This window comes from Alosa pseudoharengus, unplaced genomic scaffold (assembly GCF_046254945.1).
Source record: "Alosa pseudoharengus isolate Yale_2024_CS ecotype anadromous, Long Island Sound unplaced genomic scaffold, YU_APseudo_1.1 YU_APseudo_1.1_scf_8, whole genome shotgun sequence".
Classification (NCBI taxonomy): Eukaryota; Metazoa; Chordata; class Actinopteri; order Clupeiformes; family Clupeidae; genus Alosa; species Alosa pseudoharengus.
The window spans coordinates 10578969-10599537 of NW_027468870.1; the positions used below are offsets into that span (position 1 = coordinate 10578969).

General features: G+C 42.0%; 1 protein-coding gene across 3 annotated transcripts in view; it reads left to right on the top strand.

Moving 5' to 3' along the window:
• Positions 1-20569, top strand: part of LOC143112415 (uncharacterized) — a 34242-nt gene that overhangs the window by 514 nt on the left and 13159 nt on the right. For 2 of the 3 annotated variants that reach the window (XM_076274684.1, XM_076274686.1), the window contains exon 1: positions 13069-14690. The exons of the other annotated variant lie outside the window; for it this stretch is intronic. In XM_076274684.1, the coding sequence (XP_076130799.1) occupies positions 14603-14690 (88 nt within the window). In that variant the 5' untranslated portion in view covers positions 13069-14602. Of the gene's footprint in view, positions 1-13068; positions 14691-20569 lie in introns of those variants that run through there. 3 annotated transcript variants of the gene reach the window in all.

Below are 20569 nucleotides of genomic sequence, written 5' to 3' on the forward strand. Positions count from 1 at the left end.
CTTGAGCCGCCACGCAACAGACATACAACAGACACGCCATGCTCACTCCACAGCTGCAGTCTGCAGCCGGCCTAAGGCTAATGTAAACCTGCTGAACTGATGAACAGCAGCTACCAAGCCTGTTGAACTGATGAACAGTAACGGCCAAGCCTGTTACTGATGAACCGCTTGCTCTCGGCCTGCTGTGAGTTAGCCATCAAAGCCAAGGAGCTGTTTTCATCTGAACAGATAAATCAGGTTTTCACTTTAGAAAAAAGAAATTGCTCCGGTAAATAGCAACTGAAAGTGTGTTGTCAAGCAACCTGGTCTCACAGCTTTTCGTGAAGTCATCACGAAAATTAAATAAATCTATTTAAACGTGCTGCGATCACGATAAAGGCCTTTTTTTTCCGTTTAAATAGATTTATTTTCGTGATGACTTCACGAAAAGCTGTGAGACCGGGTTGTGCCAAGCTATGACCATCGAACTTAGTAGGACTTGTGTCATGTGGGGGCATCTATATGAGATGACTTCAGCCAGGAAATAATTTGAACTGATCCACAGCATGTTAACTGCCTGTTAACCAGAAGTTTCTCAGATCTCTGACTCCAAAGCCTCCAGAAAGAGAAAGAGGAATTTCCCAAAACCCTACCCCCATACATTTGGTACCAATTAAAAGTCCTACATGTCCTCTGTAGAGAACTAAAGGAGTCAGCTCAGTAGTATGCATGCTGTGGGAGATAGTCAAGTTTACAAAAAAGAGGACAAAATTAAACTGCTGGTAGTCTGGAGGATAAGCAAAGGAAATGGCATCATTATATTTCAAACCTTATTTTAATGCTATGTAAACATTTTTTTATTTGCACATGTATTTTATCCTCACATATAGTTACATAATAGCAGCATATGTTTTTATGTTATCCAAACGTTTGTTTGGATAAATTAAGTGAGACAAATCAGGGAGTATTTAAATTAGGAAATATATATTTATGGAATGATGTCACACATAAAGGTTATTGATGATGTCACTTAGATCAGAAGATGTTACGTTGATAAGTAATTGGAAGTTGCCAAATCATTTGAACATTATTGGGGCAAGTCCTCACGTTGGATTAATATCCAACGTGTGGATTACAGCAGATCACTGTAAAAAGCTCCAATGTGTGGGAATTACAGCAGATAACGGTAAAACAAAATGCAAATCCCAGGCTAACCCACAAAGATGCTGGTACTCTCCTACCTGTAAGAAACCTCATTGAGGGTTCTCGTAAAGACAATCTGAATAATACGCACAATGCAAAACCAAACGTGAAGTTGTAAGTATTTCTAAGTATGAAGCATTCGAAAGCTGGTGTAGATGGCACTGTTATGATAGATAGATAGATACTCCAGTCACTCCAGAACATGATCTTCTCATCCATGCACATACACACACACAGACACAAACACACACACACTCATACATTATATGAAAGTTAGCTTTTGAAAAGGAATGATTGAGTTTCATTTTGCACATTTGTGGTGTTTCTGAGTGGAGGTTTGTAAATTGTGTGTAGAGATTTGAAAAAATGAGACACATTTATAAAAACAACTCTTAGGAAGAAAAAGTGAATAGATGCTCTTTAGATTTTTTCTTTCTTTCTCTTTTCCTTTCTTTCTTTGTTGTTCTCCCACCCATTGGATGTGTGTACAGAGTGTAAACAAGTAAATATGTACTGTTGCGTTTTGTGTCCACTCTGGTGTCTACGGGGCTCCCGTAACACAGTAGAGATCGCTACTCCTGTAGGTGTGGGTGCGCTCGTCTTCGGACTGTGAGGATTTCACAGGGTAAAAGAGGAGGTATGCGTTTTGTGACTACTCTGGTGTCTAAAGGGATTGATTCCCTTTAACACAGTTGAGATCGCTACTCCTGTGTGTAATTGTCTTCGGACTGTGATAATATCACAGGGTAAAAGAGGAAGTATCTTTCAGTGTATGTGTCTCATGCGAGGGCCCCTTTTCAACGGGTTTAGGATGTACGATAGGGTTGACTTTGTTGAGAGGTTTTCTCTATCTGAATCAAATTCCCTAATTTGGGGTTTGGGGGCTAAGGAAGGTGGACTACTTCAGAGTCACTTTCTATCTCTTAGTCGCTGTTCCCTATTCCCTTGGTTCGTACTTCAATATGTGGTTAACTTCACTAAAAGAGGAAGAAATTCAGAGCTGTATTTGCAAGAGTTGTTTGTCATCAAGATCTGAGAGAGGTCAAAAACTCACTACGGACGTTCGTCTGGCCGTCCAGATTTGAGAGAAAATCAACTACCCTATTATTTGGGGATTCTTGTCAAAATTAAATTAAAGCTCCTTTTTATGACAATTCTTGTAACATATAAGCACTTCAATTGACCACAACGGATCTATAACCGTTTAAGTCCTATCTCCAAATACACATGTATTTATCAGACAGATTTCCGTATCCTCGCTTGGGTGTGTGATGTGCGTTTAGACCACAATGGGTCCTAGACCTTAGTTTCACAAACAATTTTTCACAACAAATAAATTTGCTAACAAAGCCTATTTGGTTTTTTGTCTGCCCTGGAGCATAGAACTTTCCTTCCTAAATGCCTGGCTGAGTTCTCTACTCCTGTGTGTGTCAGTGCGTGCGCAGTATATTTTTTGCCCATATACAGTGTCTTAGAAAGTAGCCCTCAAACGGACGCTTACTCACCCGGAGCGAAGATTTTTGGGGCAGAGCCCCTGTTGTAAGGCGTCCGGGGTTCTCAGCAACACAGGAGAGGCAGAAAAATACGAGAAAACGCTAGACGGTCTTTTTACAAACCCCTAATCAAAGGTTAGGATTTTGACTTTTATTAAATACAAATAAAAAAAAAATACAAAGAAAGAAAACTGTCTAAGTCTAAAAGCAAAATGCTCGATCCAAAGAAAAAAAGAAGATCAAAAAGCCCTGAACAAGGGGCCGTTCTCTTTTTATACCCCTCTCGGTCAGACAGAACATGTCCAAATTTGGTATTGTGTCTTGCCATGAAATATTGGTTCTGCTTTTTGGTTTTTGTTTGGTTGCCAGTCAGCTTTTTGTTTTGCTGACAAACAGTTTCTTACAGCTGGTACATTATGTTCTTACATTCTGTCTTTACATTTTGTTCAAAGCACATCTCATTTAGCATACAGTAACACACTTTAATTCTTAACACAACCTTTTCATATCTAAGCAAACACATTTTATGTAGCAAAACATTTTAAGTTTTATAAGCAAACTTTCTTATATATATTTAAGAAAAAACACCCTTTAAGTTTAAGCAAAATCATAACAGATTATTCTAGAAAAAAAACAATTTATGCTTTAATTAAGAAAACACACTTAAATTCTAAACTTCTAAGTTTTTAAACATTATAAGTCTAACTTGTTTCACACTGGTTGTCTATCATTATCTTGCAGCATTTGCACATTTTTATTTGTTTTAGAGCAAGCTGGATTTAAGCAGTTATATGACTAAAACTCTTTTAATAGTAAATCATGAGTTTGATTATTAATTATTATCACATCTTCACATTGTAAAGTCACGCTACACCCTACGCTTGGAGATGTGATATTCCTGGTCCTGGCGGTCACGACGATCCGGTCGGTCCCGTTGGTCAGGGGAAAAGTCCAATAGAGGCTTAATGGTGTCAAGTCCGTTGTTCATTTGGCTGGGGTCGAGGATGATGATGGCATGTGGGTCCATTTCCTCTGGTCAGCTATGTTTGCACCATCCTGCGTTCTTGATGTCCCGCCTTGTGATGGGTTTGTGTGTGTCAGCGGTGACCCGCTCCAAGAATCTTGCCATAAAGACAATAGGGTTTCCCGTTTATGCACTCTGGCTTGCTTATCGCACTCCAGCGTGCCCTGTCATGCATCTATAAATTCTCAGACACTGAGTGTACACTGGCTGTCATGTAAGTTGACATCCTACCGTCCTTCCCTATTGAAAATCAGGACAGAATCTTGATACATCTCCTGTCGTTTCTTTTAAGTCCATTTGGCCTCAAGCTAAGGGACTCCCTTAATTCTGGGTTTCATGTGGGATATCAATCTCCAGTTGTTCGGATCTTTCAAGGCCCCTAATGGTCAGTTTGTGTGTTCTATGTTCCTCATCTGCCCATAGGTAACACCTTCTCATTTCTCTCGCTTCAATAGGACTTAGTTCTCTTAGCTCGCGCTGTAGAGGCTAAACTGTGTCCTCTAATTGTTGCATGTACAGGCATCGCCTGTTCTTCTATCTCCATCATGTCTGCAGTCTGTACAGACTCTTTTTGCACCTTGACAGTCATCGGTTGCATTATTTCTGCTTTCATCATCATAGTTTCTCCCTCCGCCTCCACCATTGGAGCGTATCGGCCACTATTGCCATCTATTATGTTCACCCATTCTTGTACCGGGTGTGTTGCAGTATCTTGTCTGGTAACTAAATCGTTAACAGCAATGGATTCATCAAGGAAAGTGCTATAAAAGCTAATATTGAATTTCTGCGCCATATGGGGTTGATCAAATTCATCCCCTGCATTCTACTCAATGACTGGTTGTGGGGGGGTCCATCTGTCTCTGAGCGGATCCAGGCCCTTCAGCCAAATCGGGGGACTGGTCACTATGGATGTCTACAAGGGTGCGTGGTCTGATCTTGTATTCTTTCCCCTTCTTCCTTTTCCCTGCCATGTCTTGTGAGTCACCGTTTGTAGGGGCTGGCTCTAGAGAGCGGCTTCTCTTTGGTGCACTGGAGATCCCAGCCTCTTGTTCCGTAGACCTGGCTTTTGTTTTATCCTATGATCATGGACATCATATAAAATGAATATTATTTCTATGTTCATGGCTCTATGTTACTTTCATTCACCATCTCTGAATTTGAGGAGGTGTAAGGGGAGTGGAAAAAGAGAAAAAATAATGAAATTAAATAAATGAATAAACAAAACAAAAATATGAAAAAGAGAAAAGGGGAAAAGGGTCTTATTCGATTCTCACAGAAGGCCATGGTGCCCTCTATCCAGGCCCAATTCTTGCTATTATGCAGGTGTTTGAGAAAAAAGTATAGTCGCCGGCTTTTCATTCCGCCGTTGGCTATAACGTCTCCCTATAGGGGAGGACAGTCTGCTTTGGTTAGCCTTCCCTACGGTGTAATACACATATGCACACATAAGTATGCCCAGTACGTCAAGCACAGCACATGTTATTGTCAATCCTATAATCTGGGCGCCGATAAACAGTATCTCACCCTTGAGGTTGACTGTTTTCATAGTTGAGGCTATTGTGACAAAATACATCATCAATATCAACAAGTCTGTGGCCCCTATGATAAACGGGGCCCACCATGCTTCAGGGAAGTAATATTTCATCACATCATTTGTCAGCCCTATCAACATCATTATGGCATTAATGGTTGTCCAACCAGGGAGGCCTGTCTTTTTGACGCCTAAGCCCATGAAAACAATTGTTGCACTAGGTATAGTCTTGCCTAGCATGTACAGTCTGCCTAGATTAATTGCTGCATACAACGTACTTCCAATAAAGTAGTATATGAGGTTCGGCAGCAGAAAACACGTCATCATTGTTGAAATTAAAAAGGTGCCTACCAGCTGGGTCCCCACAGGGAAAGGAGTAGTCGAAGAGTTGGTGTTCAAAGAGTTGTCGGATAAATTCATTTTGTTTGCGGAGAATCAGAGGTCTTGTCTTAAAGTCTGATGATCTTGGAGTGATTTTTAGTCTAGCCCTTCTGCTCGTTTTATGTATCAGCAAAGGTCAGATTCACAGTAATCTAGGGTGTCTGGGTTTGTGGTTTCGTTGAACCAGCCAGCTTACGCAACTGTTCAACTGTCACAGCAATACACATATTTGTCTGTCAGTTTTCTACTCACTTCCCTTTTTCTCTCTCATTTGTGTCTGAAGTGGCTATTTTCTCTCTTAGTGGTTTGTTCTGGGATGATAATTCGAGTAGTAAGCAATAGGATAATTTCACCAACACAACTATTGCTACAACTCCAAGTGTGATATGGAGATACTACTTCTTGTTCCAGTCATATATTTGGATGCATGTTGACCATCATGGTCAGGATTTCTGGGTAATCAGGTATACTGCAGCTAATTTTTTCTTTAGTTGGGTGTTGTTGACATGAGCAGTTCTCGTATCTGAACAGTCCTGCTCTACTTGTTTCTAAAGTCCAGGGGTTCGTGGTTATCCCATGTGCTATAAAGCTAGCGCAGGTGAGAACATTCAAGTTTACATATTGTCTTGTGCATTTGAAGATTATTATGGCTCTGAGCTCTCTCCCCTCTCCAGTGTACACGTCTCTGTTTACACTAATGCATGAGGAGTTGAGTTCAGGTGACTTTATTCTTTCAAACAAGTCTAAAAAAATTTTCCAATTCCATTGCTCATGCTGGAATTGATCATACCATGTAGGCTGGTAGAGGGCCTAGCATAGGGGCCCGTTATACTGCTTCCACTGATCGCTTTCACAGTCCAGTGATGCTCTGTTTTCTTGTGGTTTGTAGCCTGTGGTATTCGAGCCTGGTCTCAGAAGGCTTCAGGCATTTTTATTAGTTCTCTCTTATTTCTGACAATCAGGCAGAGTGGTGCAGTAAGCACGTTGCAAATACTGACTAATAGCAGTGTCTGTGTAACCGGTGTGGCTAAAAAAAAAAATCCTAATCGCCCGTTCAGGGGTTTCAGATTGGAATTGCTCGGGATTAGGCCATAGAATCCCTCCTTAAAACAGTTCCCAGTCAGGACATGATCCATACTGTAGATAGTTATAGAGTCTGCCCTGTCCATCTAGACAGGACATGCATAGTCAAGACAGGACAATACTGTCACAATTTGTTTTGTATTTCTTCAGTTTGGGCAGGCTGCCCCTAAGTCTTCGTACACCTTTCCAGTGGAGCACGGTACACTGTACTCCACAGTGAGCACACTCTCCTGGTGTATAAGCTGTCCATCTGAGCGGTGCTTCAGCTGGGTCCGATGGGTCACCTCGCCCCAGCCGATCGAGCCCTCCCCTGTGTGGTTGAGACAATAGGCAGTCCTCGGGCAAGACACATGGGCATTAGTGTTGTGGGTGTTGTCATGTTTGTAAACGTATGTGTGAGAGATGTACCCTGCCTGTTCTCGCTAAGGTCACCACGTTGTCTTCTACGTTCACTACTACGTCCCCACCTTCGTTTGTGTGTTTGACACCTTGGCCTCTTGTCGCCTGTTGTCTGTTGACCCAGACTCTCTGTCCGATCTGTGTAACAGAACATGAGTGCTTAGGGTCGTTATTTATGGGTGGTTTGTCGGTTACCGGGAGCTTAGGTTGTGATAAGTATTCATTTAGTAACATCAGCTGCCTGGGCTTGTCCCAGTCTGCAGTCGAGTTTGATTTAATGTACTCCTTTGCCGATCTCACTCCGCGTTCCGCCAACCCATTTGTTTGTGGTTTGTATGCCATTGAGAATACTGCTTGGACGCCTATTTCTTCTAGTAATTCTAATACTATCTTGTTTTTGAAATGAGTGGCATTGTCCATTCTCAATGACAGTGAGTTTTTGTGGGTGAAGTATTGTGCAATACGATCTGCAATAACTCTTGCTGCATTGTCAGTAATAATTAGAAAATATTTATTTCCTAATGAAGGGGTAGGCAGAGGCCCCGCGATGTCAGCAGAGTAGCACTCCCCTGGCTTTTTAATGGCTATGGGGTACATCTTTCCCTTCGGAATGGGACCTCCTCCTTTGTTGGCACAGCTTTCGCAGTTGCTTTTTATTTTTCCAAATAGTGGGTTCAAACCTGCTATCTGTATTTTGTTTTTGGTCAACCAAGCACGAGTCCGCATCAGACCACTATGTCCTATTGCGTTGTGTATTTTGGTTAACACTCTCTCTCCTTCTCCTTTGGGGATGCATATAAACCCTTCTCTTTCCCATGCTTCAGGAAAAACACATAATGCATTGCTTAGAATACCTGCCGCAGAGACCGGGTAGTCTGCCCTATCCTGCGCCAATCTGTCTACTTCTGCATTTCCTCTGTGTTCAAAGTCCTGTAGCTGTGTGTGGCTATTTACATGCTTCACCAGTATGTGTTTTTTCTTGCGTAGCTCAGCTATTATAGCCCACTCATGAGCGTGTTGGAGCTCTTTTCCTTTGTAGTTCTGAAACTCTCTCTGTTCCCAAAACTCCAAGTCCTCTGTAACTCCATTATAACAATACTGACTATCCGTCACTATTTGTATGATTTTTCTTTTTCTGGAGTCAGCCCAGGCTAACGCTTCTCTCAATGCGGTCACTTCACCTGTTTGTGCTGATCCTTCTACATAGCCTGACTTCTGATATAGGTGTTTCCCTTCAGGAGTTTTAGCTATTATGGCCCATTTGGCAAGGTTTTCATCAACTCGCTTCGAACCGTCAGTAAATATAACTGCTTGTGGTATCACTTCTGCTTTTGGCTTGTTCGTTTCTGGTATGGAGGATTTTGGTCTCTGGCATCTGAACTTGACTCTATGATCAGTCATCATGATTTGCCACTTCCCCCATCTAGAGGACAGAGCCCTGCTGCCCTGTACTGTGTCTTTTGATGCTTCTGATAGAAGAGTGTTTTGGGTCAAAAACAACACTTCAGGAGGGGATCGATCCTAAATTAACAATTGTTGGATAAAATCGGAATGCTAGAGTCAGTAATTTCTCTTCCTCTGGGTATCGAGACTCGGCAGGGGACCAGGTCATAGACATCAACAAACAAGGTTTCTTGGATGAATAATTTCTGGCCTCTATCAAGCCACCTTTCTCGGAGATGTGAAGCTTCTAATGGGGAAGCGAGTACTCTCTTTTCTAGCTCCAATGTATTGCCCTCACAATGTCTTTTTAGGTCATCAAGAGCCATCTTTTCATCGGGTCTTAAGGGGGAGTCCACATGTTTTCTTCGCTTTCCCTTTTCCATCACCCTGAGTCTTCCTTTGGCTGCATGCAAAGGAGCAGCGTATTGGCTGTAGTTTGGTATGTGTGCTGATACGTATTCTAGTTTTCCTAACAGTACTTCAAGGGCCTTCACCCCAGTGATCGGGTTGGCCCAGGCTCCTTCCATGTATCCTTCTAAGGGGGCCTTTCCTTCACTGGTTAATGCAAACCCTAAGTATTTGACCTTATGCTGTCCCATTTCACATTTCTTGAGTCCTATTTTCAGACCAGCTTCTTTCAGTCTGTGTATGACTTCTGCTAGGCAATCTAGGTGTTCGTCTTCGCTGTCATGGGTGATAAAAATATCGTCCACATACACCTGCACTTCCAGTCCCTCCAGGATCTTTTCCATTACGGTTTGAAATTGATTTGCGCTATTGCATAGCCCTTGGGGAAGTCTCCCCCACCTATATCCCTGTCCTTCAAATGTGAAACACGTTTTCAATGAACTGGACTCGTCTAGGGGTACGGACCAGTATCCGTTTGCCAGGTCGAGACATGTCTTGAACTTTTTGTTAGGTATTTGTGTCAGGGTTCTATAGGGGTTGATAAGGCTTCGTCTGTCTTTCACTGTTCTTCGATTCAATTCCCTAAGGTCGTGGACCATGCGCCACGTGCCGTCTGGTTTGGCTATTGCCTGAATAGGCATTGAACATGGGGGGTTGGGTTCGGGTATAATCACCTTCAAGGCCGTCAGTTCCTGTATTGTCTGACATATTTCTTCCCTTGCATCTTTGTTTATTGGATATTGGCTTTCACACCCTGGCATTCCTCCCCTGATTGTATACACTTCTTTCACCAGCCCTACATCATTTTTAAATTCTGAATACAATCCTTGTTGTAATATTTCCCTCAATCGGTCGATGTTAGTTAGGTCAGTGTTCTCTATTATCCCTTCATTGTTGATTTCTTTCAACCATCCTATGTGTGGCAGGGCTTTGTCTAAATCTTTCAATCCTAACAGATTTTTCTTCCCTGAAATTCCCTGTAAGTCTCCTACAGCTCTATTTTGAGCCAAAGCTATGGTCCCATCGGCTAGCTGTATTTGTGTTTTTCCCTTAATTACTTTGCCATCGGTATCAGATATGACAGAAAGGTCAGCTCCAGTGTCGATTATGAACTCTGTTTTCGTCTTGTTTGTTACTTCCCTTTTTTTTTTCTCTTTAGGCTTCGTGCCAGGAAATGTTCAGACTATTATTCTCTGTTTCCTTACTGATACTGATATATCTGGGAAGTATTTAGTGGGCAGAAGGCTGCACCTTCATTGGTTGATCGATCATACAGGTGGTTTACATGGGGGCATTGTGGTCCTGCACACCATATATGACTGGCTGTAATCTTCTATTTTCCCTTCTATGTACTGTACTGCGTTGTTGTGAGACGCAGATTGCACAATGGGGGGGGGGGGGGGGGGGGGGGGGGGTTCCTGCTCTATATGAGTCAGCATGGTGTGGTCCCTGTTGAACTCTAGGGGAGCAGAGTTTTGTAATCATGAGGGGTGGGGGGGGTTCCTGCTCTATATGAGTCAGCATGGTGTGGTCCCTGTTGAACTCTAGGGGAGCAGAGTTTTGTAATCATGACCCTTCATATTGAAGGCCAATAGGGTTTTCTCCCTGAGGAGAGGGTCTGGGTGTTTGCAGATTTGCGTATTTCTGAGTCTGCTTCTTCTTGCTCTTTTACTTCCTCCTCCGTTGTGGTTGGAAGTGTGGTGATAATCTGAGAGGCCCCTTCTGGGCTGCATGCATATGCCTGTCTCATCAGACTTTCTAAAAAGGCTTAGTTTTCTCCTATATCAACTACGAACCTTATAGTCAGGTTACTCGTGGCGGTTCCCATTTGCACTGCGGAGTACCACTCACTAAGAGACCCTGGGGTGTTCAGTCTCACCATTTGCTCTTGTTTGGGCTCTCCTATGCTGATGGCCACTGTACTACGAGCTATACGGTATCTAGCTGAACTGAATGTCCTCCTTACTTTAGCTTCTTCGGGAGGGTCTGTCATAATGTCAACTTGTCTTAACATGGTTAAGGCTCCCATGATAACAGAGGGCACCTGATCTGGTGGTGCTGCTAAGAATATCATTTTTTCTCCCCCTATTCTCTTGGCCTAGGGGGGTCTGGGAATTCAAACTCTATTGAGTCTGTATTTGGGGCTGTTCTAGCCGTTTAAGCCGCCATGGGCTCTAATGCCGGAGCTAGAGTGTCTGGCAGTGGAGGCGTGAGGTCGGTTAACAAGGGTGCCATAGGGGTGCTTGTCACACTACTCTTTGTCTCCTTTTTAATTGCAGGGGCTTGAGCCATGGGTTTTCTTAATGCTGTATTTAGTTTTTGGAAGGCTTCTTCTATGAACGCTACTACTACAAACTTTTTCCCTGAATTTAATAGTATTACGTTCCTGAGTGCTTCCGCTGCTGCTGTTGCATCATAACAGAAAACCCCATCACCAAATGGTGTGGTTGTTATTGACCCTGATGCCGCTAATACGGCTTTCTGCAGTAATGTTTGTAAGTATTGTACTTGCTGGTTGTGGTTCATTGTCCCATCATGAGCCTCATAAGCCACATGTAGGACGGTGCTAACTTGTGGATCAGTTATGATTTTCTGTCACCACTATTCCCGACTTCAGCGGGAGTTGGGGTAGTAAGAGGGCCCTATTGTTTCGGGTCTCTTTGCTCCATCGTCCTTCCACTGCAGCAGCTACTCCTGCTGAGTGTGACAGTTGGATGTTTGCCGGGTTAAGGAATGTGCTCCTGTCAGTGCCGAGGTCTAAATCTAACACACTTTCAAGGCTCAACCTGCAATTCTGTGTGGGATTAGATGTGCTTGTCGGTTGACGGAGCCGTCTCCTACCACCCGGGCTTTGCTGGCGGGCTATGGCATCTCTTATTGCTTGCATGTTAAATGGTCTTGCACGTTGTCGGCTTCTTCGGCATGATCTGCGTCATCCGTCCATTCACTATCTGCAGCTGCATTGGCCATGTCACCCTAGTCTCGGCTGTTTAAAAACTGTTCCTCTTTGTTAAGGGTTTGTAGGTGCGGTTCCTTGTGGGTAGTCGTCACTCCCCACTTCACTATGTGCTCTGAGCTCTCTTTCCGGATACAGTCAGTGACACCTAAGATATACCTTATCTACGGATACAGTCAGCCTCTGTCGGCTTCAGTGATCGACTTGGTTTGCCAGTAATTATATGGCCAGGATTTATAAGAGCCGGTACCTTATTGTCCTTCTTTGTCCTTTACTGGGCCGATTTGCGCCTGCGCTATTATTTTATCAAGACTTTCCTGCGCTTTTTTCGAGCTTCCAGATTCACCGGTGCGCTCTCCGGGTTTTATCTAAAGTGCTCTTCTGCCTGATCGTACCTTATATACACTCTTTCCGGGTATATTGGGTTCGGGCGCTTAGACTGTATAAGCCTACCCCATACACTCTTTCTGGGTATGTTGGGTTCCTGCGCTTAGGCTGTGTGGTCGTTCCCTATACTCTCGTGGGTATTTGGGTCCGAGCGCTCAGGCTAGTGTGGTGACTTGTCCGTCTAACTCAATCACTGCCCCACGTTGGGCGCCATGTTGCGTTTTGTGTCCACTCTGGTGTCTACGGGGCTCCCGTAACACAGTAGAGATCGCTACTCCTGTAGGTGTGGGTGCGCTCGTCTTCGGACTGTGAGGATTTCACAGGGTAAAAGAGGAGGTATGCGTTTTGTGACTACTCTGGTGTCTAAAGGGATTGATTCCCTTTAACACAGTTGAGATCGCTACTCCTGTGTGTAATTGTCTTCGGACTGTGATAATATCACAGGGTAAAAGAGGAAGTATCTTTCAGTGTATGTGTCTCATGCGAGGGCCCCTTTTCAACGGGTTTAGGATGTACGATAGGGTTGACTTTGTTGAGAGGTTTTCTCTATCTGAATCAAATTCCCTAATTTGGGGTTTGGGGGCTAAGGAAGGTGGACTACTTCAGAGTCACTTTCTATCTCTTAGTCGCTGTTCCCTATTCCCTTGGTTCGTACTTCAATATGTGGTTAACTTCACTAAAAGAGGAAGAAATTCAGAGCTGTATTTGCAAGAGTTGTTTGTCATCAAGATCTGAGAGAGGTCAAAAACTCACTACGGACGTTCGTCTGGCCGTCCAGATTTGAGAGAAAATCAACTACCCTATTATTTGGGGATTCTTGTCAAAATTAAATTAAAGCTCCTTTTTATGACAATTCTTGTAACATATAAGCACTTCAATTGACCACAACGGATCTATAACCGTTTAAGTCCTATCTCCAAATACACATGTATTTATCAGACAGATTTCCGTATCCTCGCTTGGGTGTGTGATGTGCGTTTAGACCACAATGGGTCCTAGACCTTAGTTTCACAAACAATTTTTCACAACAAATAAATTTGCTAACAAAGCCTATTTGGTTTTTTGTCTGCCCTGGAGCATAGAACTTTCCTTCCTAAATGCCTGGCTGAGTTCTCTACTCCTGTGTGTGTCAGTGCGTGCGCAGTATATTTTTTGCCCATATACAGTGTCTTAGAAAGTAGCCCTCAAACGGACGCTTACTCACCCGGAGCGAAGATTTTTGGGGCAGAGCCCCTGTTGTAAGGCGTCCGGGGTTCTCAGCAACACAGGAGAGGCAGAAAAATACGAGAAAACGCTAGACGGTCTTTTTACAAACCCCTAATCAAAGGTTAGGATTTTGACTTTTATTAAATACAAATAAAAAAAAAATACAAAGAAAGAAAACTGTCTAAGTCTAAAAGCAAAATGCTCGATCCAAAGAAAAAAAGAAGATCAAAAAGCCCTGAACAAGGGGCCGTTCTCTTTTTATACCCCTCTCGGTCAGACAGAACATGTCCAAATTTGGTATTGTGTCTTGCCATGAAATATTGGTTCTGCTTTTTGGTTTTTGTTTGGTTGCCAGTCAGCTTTTTGTTTTGCTGACAAACAGTTTCTTACAGCTGGTACATTATGTTCTTACATTCTGTCTTTACATTTTGTTCAAAGCACATCTCATTTAGCATACAGTAACACACTTTAATTCTTAACACAACCTTTTCATATCTAAGCAAACGCATTTTATGTAGCAAAACATTTTAAGTTTTATAAGCAAACTTTCTTATATATATTTAAGAAAAAACACCCTTTAAGTTTAAGCAAAATCATAACAGATTATTCTAGAAAAAAAACAATTTATGCTTTTAATTAAGAAAACACACTTAAATTCTAAACTTCTAAGTTTTTAAACATTATAAGTCTAACTTGTTTCACACTGGTTGTCTATCATTATCTTGCAGCATTTGCACATTTTTATTTGTTTTAGAGCAAGCTGGATTTAAGCAGTTATATGACTAAAACTCTTTTAATAGTAAATCATGAGTTTGATTATTAATTATTATCACATCTTCACATTGTAAAGTCACGCTACAGTACAGACAGGAGAAGCTTCTCTCCCTGCTACATAGCTTAGGTGTGTGTTGTGTTCTTTTAAATGTCTTTGTGAAGTGCAGTGATGCCACTTTCTGTAGCCTTCTCTCAGCACTCTTGTTGCTCAACACCATGCTTTGTGGTTCTCATCATACATGCAACCTCAAGAGTTGAAGGAAGAGGTTTTGCTCATAAATAGACACAGACACACACACATACACACACACAGAAGTCTCGGACCAGGCTGAGTGATGATGGCTGGCTGTGGCAAGGGCCCAGAGGACGATGTCTGTCTGAGGTGGACATGGGTGAAGGTCATCGTACTGGTCTGTTATTACGGTAGGTTACTGTCAACATCTGGGTGGTGGTAGTGTCGTGGTTAAGGAGCAGGGCTAGCTTGCATTAGCCTGAGAAGTTGTGGGTTCAATTCTCTGGCTTCCACTGTCTGCAATATAATTGACATGTAATGGGTAGATAAGCGTCTGCTAAATGAGTAAAATTAATGTAACGTAAAGTTGAGTAGTGGTCGTCCTCAAATGCACATTTTGTCCTGGGTAAAATGTGTTATTAATTAAACATGTACAGTATATACATTTGTATTTGGTATAATTTTTGGTATGTATATGTAACACTGAAATATATATTCTTTGGCTGAGCAGCTATGTTTTATCAGCTTCAACAGCGCTGACTCTGAAGAAGGACTGTTTCAGACTGGCTGCGTGGCGTGAGCGTGTCAGCTGCGTGGCGTGAATGCTTTTATTTTGGCTCCCATGTTAACAGATTAGATCTTGCACACCGCCTGCGTGACACGCACGTCTCAGGCACAGCTCGAGCCAAGCTGAAAACGCGTTCATGCTAGAAATAGGACTAACGCCAATTTTTCACACGACACGCAAGCGTGTTGGACGTGTTTCCAATTTAAAACAGTGAAGAAGAGAGATGTTTTACAGATTTTTTTTTGTTGTTTACACACAATTTTTAAAAAATGGGTTCTTTTTTCAAAATATAATCACAATTATCCAAACACCAACCTCAATTTGCATAATTCCTAGATTGTTTGCAAAATGACACACTTCAGTCAAAACATATACACATATTTGTGAAAATGCTATTAGTTTTCATTTAACCAACACAGTCCTCAATGATCAGACACAATTGCAGCCAGTTTCACACTGCTGTGATAAATAAAAAACACATTTGTAAAAAAACTAATGTTAGGAAATAGCATGTGCTAGATTTTTGGCCAGTTTTATATAATAATTTATATAATTTAGATGACAAAAAAATTAGTGACAAACCCACAACATTCTTCATGATTAGTTTGAGATATAGGGAGAATGTACACAAATAGGCCTATAAACTTACCAAGCACTGCACAACACTGATGCTGCAGACTGAATATTTCAAGTATTTATTTCAATACTTTATTTCTTACCATAATCAGTTACAGTAATCAACCAACAATGAAATCAAAGAAACAAATAAAATCTGTAGACAAATAAAATGTGAAGTACATACACTTTGACTCTGAAGAAAAACTACTGTAAAAGCTGCTGCCTTTTATAGTACACCTGAGTGCTGCGTTTTCAAATTAGCACATGTGTTTTTCCACACCTGGTGGATGTGCTTATCCAGTTTGTTCAATAGTGTGGTCATTGGCAATCCGGGGCTTTGTAATGACAAGGAAGTAACCTCACAATCCTTATCTGTGTATAAGGTGTGAAAATGTGTGTAGAGTTTTACAAATCACTGTGTGTAATGTTTTGCAAAAAGGGTGAAGCAGACATTGTGTGTAATGCTGTGAAAATCTGTGGAGGTGTTTTGCTCCTTGGAGTAGAATTTTGCAAATTGTGTGGAAGTTTTTATTTTAGTGTGTAAACAATCGTAAAAAAATGTAATAGGCAGCGAAGCCGCGGCAGCGCAGTGTCAGACACGTTTCTGGTGTGCAAAGACATAGATAACGCCACGCAACTGACACGGCACGTCCATGCCACGCACCCGGTCTGAATCAGCCCTAAGGCCGGCGTGGCGTGAGCGTGTCAGCTGCGTTGCGTGTCTGTTTTCATTTCAACTCCTATCTTAACAGGTTAAAGGCAGTAGGGGTTAAGTCATTGAGAGACCTCAGACCCATTAGACCAGCCTCAGACGAGTCCAGGAAGTGACGTCAATTCCGGAAATAAGTACATAATTTACTTTACTCTTTATAGAGAATACAGCTGGGAAAAACGTGTTTTCTTTTACAGTTCATGGAAAAAATAGTCACATTAGGTAGAAGCTTTTTATTATTATTCGTAATTCACTTTTATTTATTAAATAATCGATCGCGACTGACTGTCCACGAGATCTGCCAGAGTCAGCTGGAAGGAGCTTGTGACTCACGCATAGGGAATCACGGCAGATATTGGGCGAAATTTTGGTTTATGGCTATCGTTCAGGTGTCCTTCCTATTCATTAACATGAACATGATGACTGACTAAATAAATGACTATGATGTTTAATAAACCATTGTAGGCATACAAGTTATCATTATATCACATCACATCAATTAAGTGTTTTTTGTAGGCTAGGCTACTGTGTGACATGCTTTACACTAGGCTACAGCATATAAATCAACAATAGGCTATCAACACGTTTGCAGTATCACTGTTGCAGAAATCACATACAAGAAGGCATCCTCTTGATTGTTTGTACATTTTTGCACATTCCAACATAAGGAAGCAGCATGAGGAAACTTGTAGTTTTTCTGCCTTATTTTCTAACCACTTTTACAAGTCTGCTGTATCACTGAGTACAGCTGTTACAAGAGGGTCTGGCGTCCCTTTGTTATGATGCACTTCCTGTGACGCGGTCATTCGTCTCTAAATGACTTAACTCCCTCTCGTTAGAGGTTGCACACTACCTGCGTGAGCTTGAGCCGCCACGCAACAGACATACAACAGACATGCCACGCTCACCCCACACTTGCAGTCTGCAGCTGGCCTAATGCTAATGTAAACCTGCTGATGAACAGCAGCTACCAAGCCTGTTGAACTGATGAACAGTAACGGCCAAGCCTGTTACTGATGAACCGCTTGCTCTCGGCCTGCTGTGAGTTAGCCATCAAAGCCAATGAGCTGTTTTCATCTGAACAGATAAATCAGGTTTTCACTTTAGAAAAAAAAAATTGCTCCAGCAAATAGCAACTGAAAGTGTGTGGCCAAGTTATGACCATCGATCTCAGTAGGACTTGTGTCATGTCTATGTGGGCGTCCAGTGTTTCCCAGAGAACTAAATTCCATTTGTGGTGGTTGGTTTGCAGAATTAACTTGAATGCAACAGTTTTTAACAAATTAGCGTAGCGTGGTTATGATGCTAACCAGATTTAAGCACAATTTAGTACAACCTGGAAAATCATTGTGTGGTGGTCAATGTTGATATTGTGGTGGGCCGCCACAAATAAGTCAATGTATGGGAAACACTGGCGTCTATGTGAGATGACTTTAACCAGGAAATAAGGAAGAGGCCTCCAGGAAGAGAAAGAGGAAGTTCCCAAAACCCCACCCCCATACATTTGGTACCAATTAAAAGTCCTACATGTCCTTTGTAGAGAACTAAAGGAATCAGCTCAGTAGTATGCATGCTGTGGGAGTTTACAAAAAAGAGGACAAAATTAAACTGCTGCTAGTCAGGAGAATAAGCAAAGGAAATGGCATCAAAAAGCACATTTCAATCCAAACATCAACACACTATGCATTCTAAGCTGCTGAGGCACTCTATGAATAGTGGGATGAAATACTTTCTTTACCTTATTTGTATGCATTCATGAAAATTATTTGAAATGGAAATGCAAACATTTTTAGGAAAAGTTAGACATCAACAGGACTATATCCTTTTCTTTTTTGCAAGTTATTGTACATACAGCGTGTAAGTAAGGGATAACGGCCGCCGAGGTGTCCTGTTATACGGAATTAATGGACGAGGGCGAGGGGCAAAGAACTCCCCGACGCGCAGCACACCGCCCGAGTCCTTTAAATCCGTATAACTGGACACGCCTCTCGCTTATCACCCGGTTGCCACTGTAAAGCAAAGGAAACACGCGGTTCCGTTTAAAAAGAAGCTCACTAGTTCAGCTGTACAACTTTCTTTGGCCCTATAACAGCGATATCATGAACAGTTAGCTCGTTTACAGTTGATTCCATTGTTGCAAAGCCTGCCTCCAGGCTCAACCGTCATCCTACTATCGTTGTTATAGTTACCATTCATAAGCATTGATATGGAACGGCGATAAAACTTTTTTTTACCAGATCTACTTCATAGGTGTCCCGTTATAGAGCATCACAGTCCCGCCCCTCCTCCGAGAGAGCTTAGTTTCCGGAAGTAAATTTCCCATTCATTTCTCCCATTGACGTTTTGGAAAAATCCGTATCTAAAGAGTTTTAGAGCATATCTTAGGCTAATCAGCTACGGCGTAACTCATAAGCATACAACATATCATTTCGAGTGAAAAAACGAAGAGAAAGTCCAAAAAAAGTCAAAGGTACAAGACTGTGTACATATTTTTATTTCCGAGCGAATGAACTACTCATCCCATAAACCACCGCGCCTCACTGAAAAATATATAAGCAGCACGAACCAGCGCGAAATCATTTACAACCATGTTTCCAACCGGCGACAGCACGCGAACCCTTTCCTCCAAACAATGATTTTTATATAGTTAGGGACCGTTCGTTATTTATAAACGGGATCACCGGAGGGATTTTGAGTGCTTCGATAAAAAGTTGCATGACCCTCCCCTGCCTGCAATATAATTTTCAACGACCCTCCAGCAGCATTTTCAAAAATGACATGACCCTCCCCTGTCATTTGTCGATGTCTTCCGCCCACGCTCTTACGCGCTATGATAACACATCGACATATGCTACCGTCCTAAAATCAACCTCTGCTTTCTGATCTTACACATCACACTTCACCAAGATGGTGGCCATTTCAGTAGATTTACTCCCTAACTTTGTTGTGAAAACACAATAAGCATGGAAACTAAATGCACACTTCCTGCAACTGCATTAGCCTACTTGAAAAGTTACTCCTCTAGTAAGTATTCACATGAAATAAAATAATAAAGCATTGAGACCATTCAACAAAGCACACTGGGTAATAACACATTATTTTGTTATTATTGCTACACTCCTTCCTTCTCAAATGACTTGAAAAGGCCGTTTGCACAATTTCACAAATAATCACAGGGACCGAAAAATATCTAACATGCCAACTTTTTCCGGGTTTATCATTTTAACGTTCCCTGCTGTCTTGCCGTTTTAATATTTTCCCGTAGAATATCCCTTTTACTGTAATACTCATAACATTAGTCCTGCATTCTGGCCTGTCTGTGTTGTCCTGTTGTTACCCCTTGCCCTTCCAGTGAAACAGATGTATTCAAATCATCGTTTTGCTTGCTTGAATGCGAACTCAGAGTGATGTTAACCTAGGCCTATTTAAGTTAACGGCGTGGTTGTCGTGAGAGCAAGATTCATTAGCGCTTGCGGTGTTCGGCCGTAGGCTATGCCTACGTGCGCACCTGCCAGGCTACTCAGCTAGACAAAGAATTCCCCCTGTATATTCACTCCAAGTTGGCCTACCATAACTTACCAACTACACTGTAGACCATAAACTGGCTATTTATATGACCAAATGTATTTGTTCAACTTTATGAAGCAGAATTACGCACTGCTACTTGGAACGTAGGCCTAACACATTTTTGTTGGCAGGAGAGAGAATGACAGCGATTAAGAAATTGCACTTGTTGCTGGTTACCAATAAATACTATATATTTTTTTGCAAACAACAAAAACAGAAAGGATGGAGACAGCAAAGCTAGAGATGGGCAGGAACAAGGTCAATTGGTAGAAATGCTTGTCAAAACGTTAGGAGCTGGATGTGTGGATGAATGAAGCACAAGTATGCTTTGTGTTAAGCATGCACACTGTTTAAAGTTAGGCTACACGGTAAACTAAAAGTAAACCAAAGTTAAATTTAGCTTTTTTAGGGCTGGATAAAGTTGACCAAATGGATATAGGCTGTTAGGCGTGAATAAAGTAGGCTACTTTGTTGCTCCAACCCTTCCAACGTTAATGGGGACGAATGTTGACATTTTCCGTATTTTGCGTGAGAAACCCGGGAAATCTCCCTCATTTTCATTGTTCTATGTTGACAGAGCTATGGAACGAAAGAGAACGTTATAT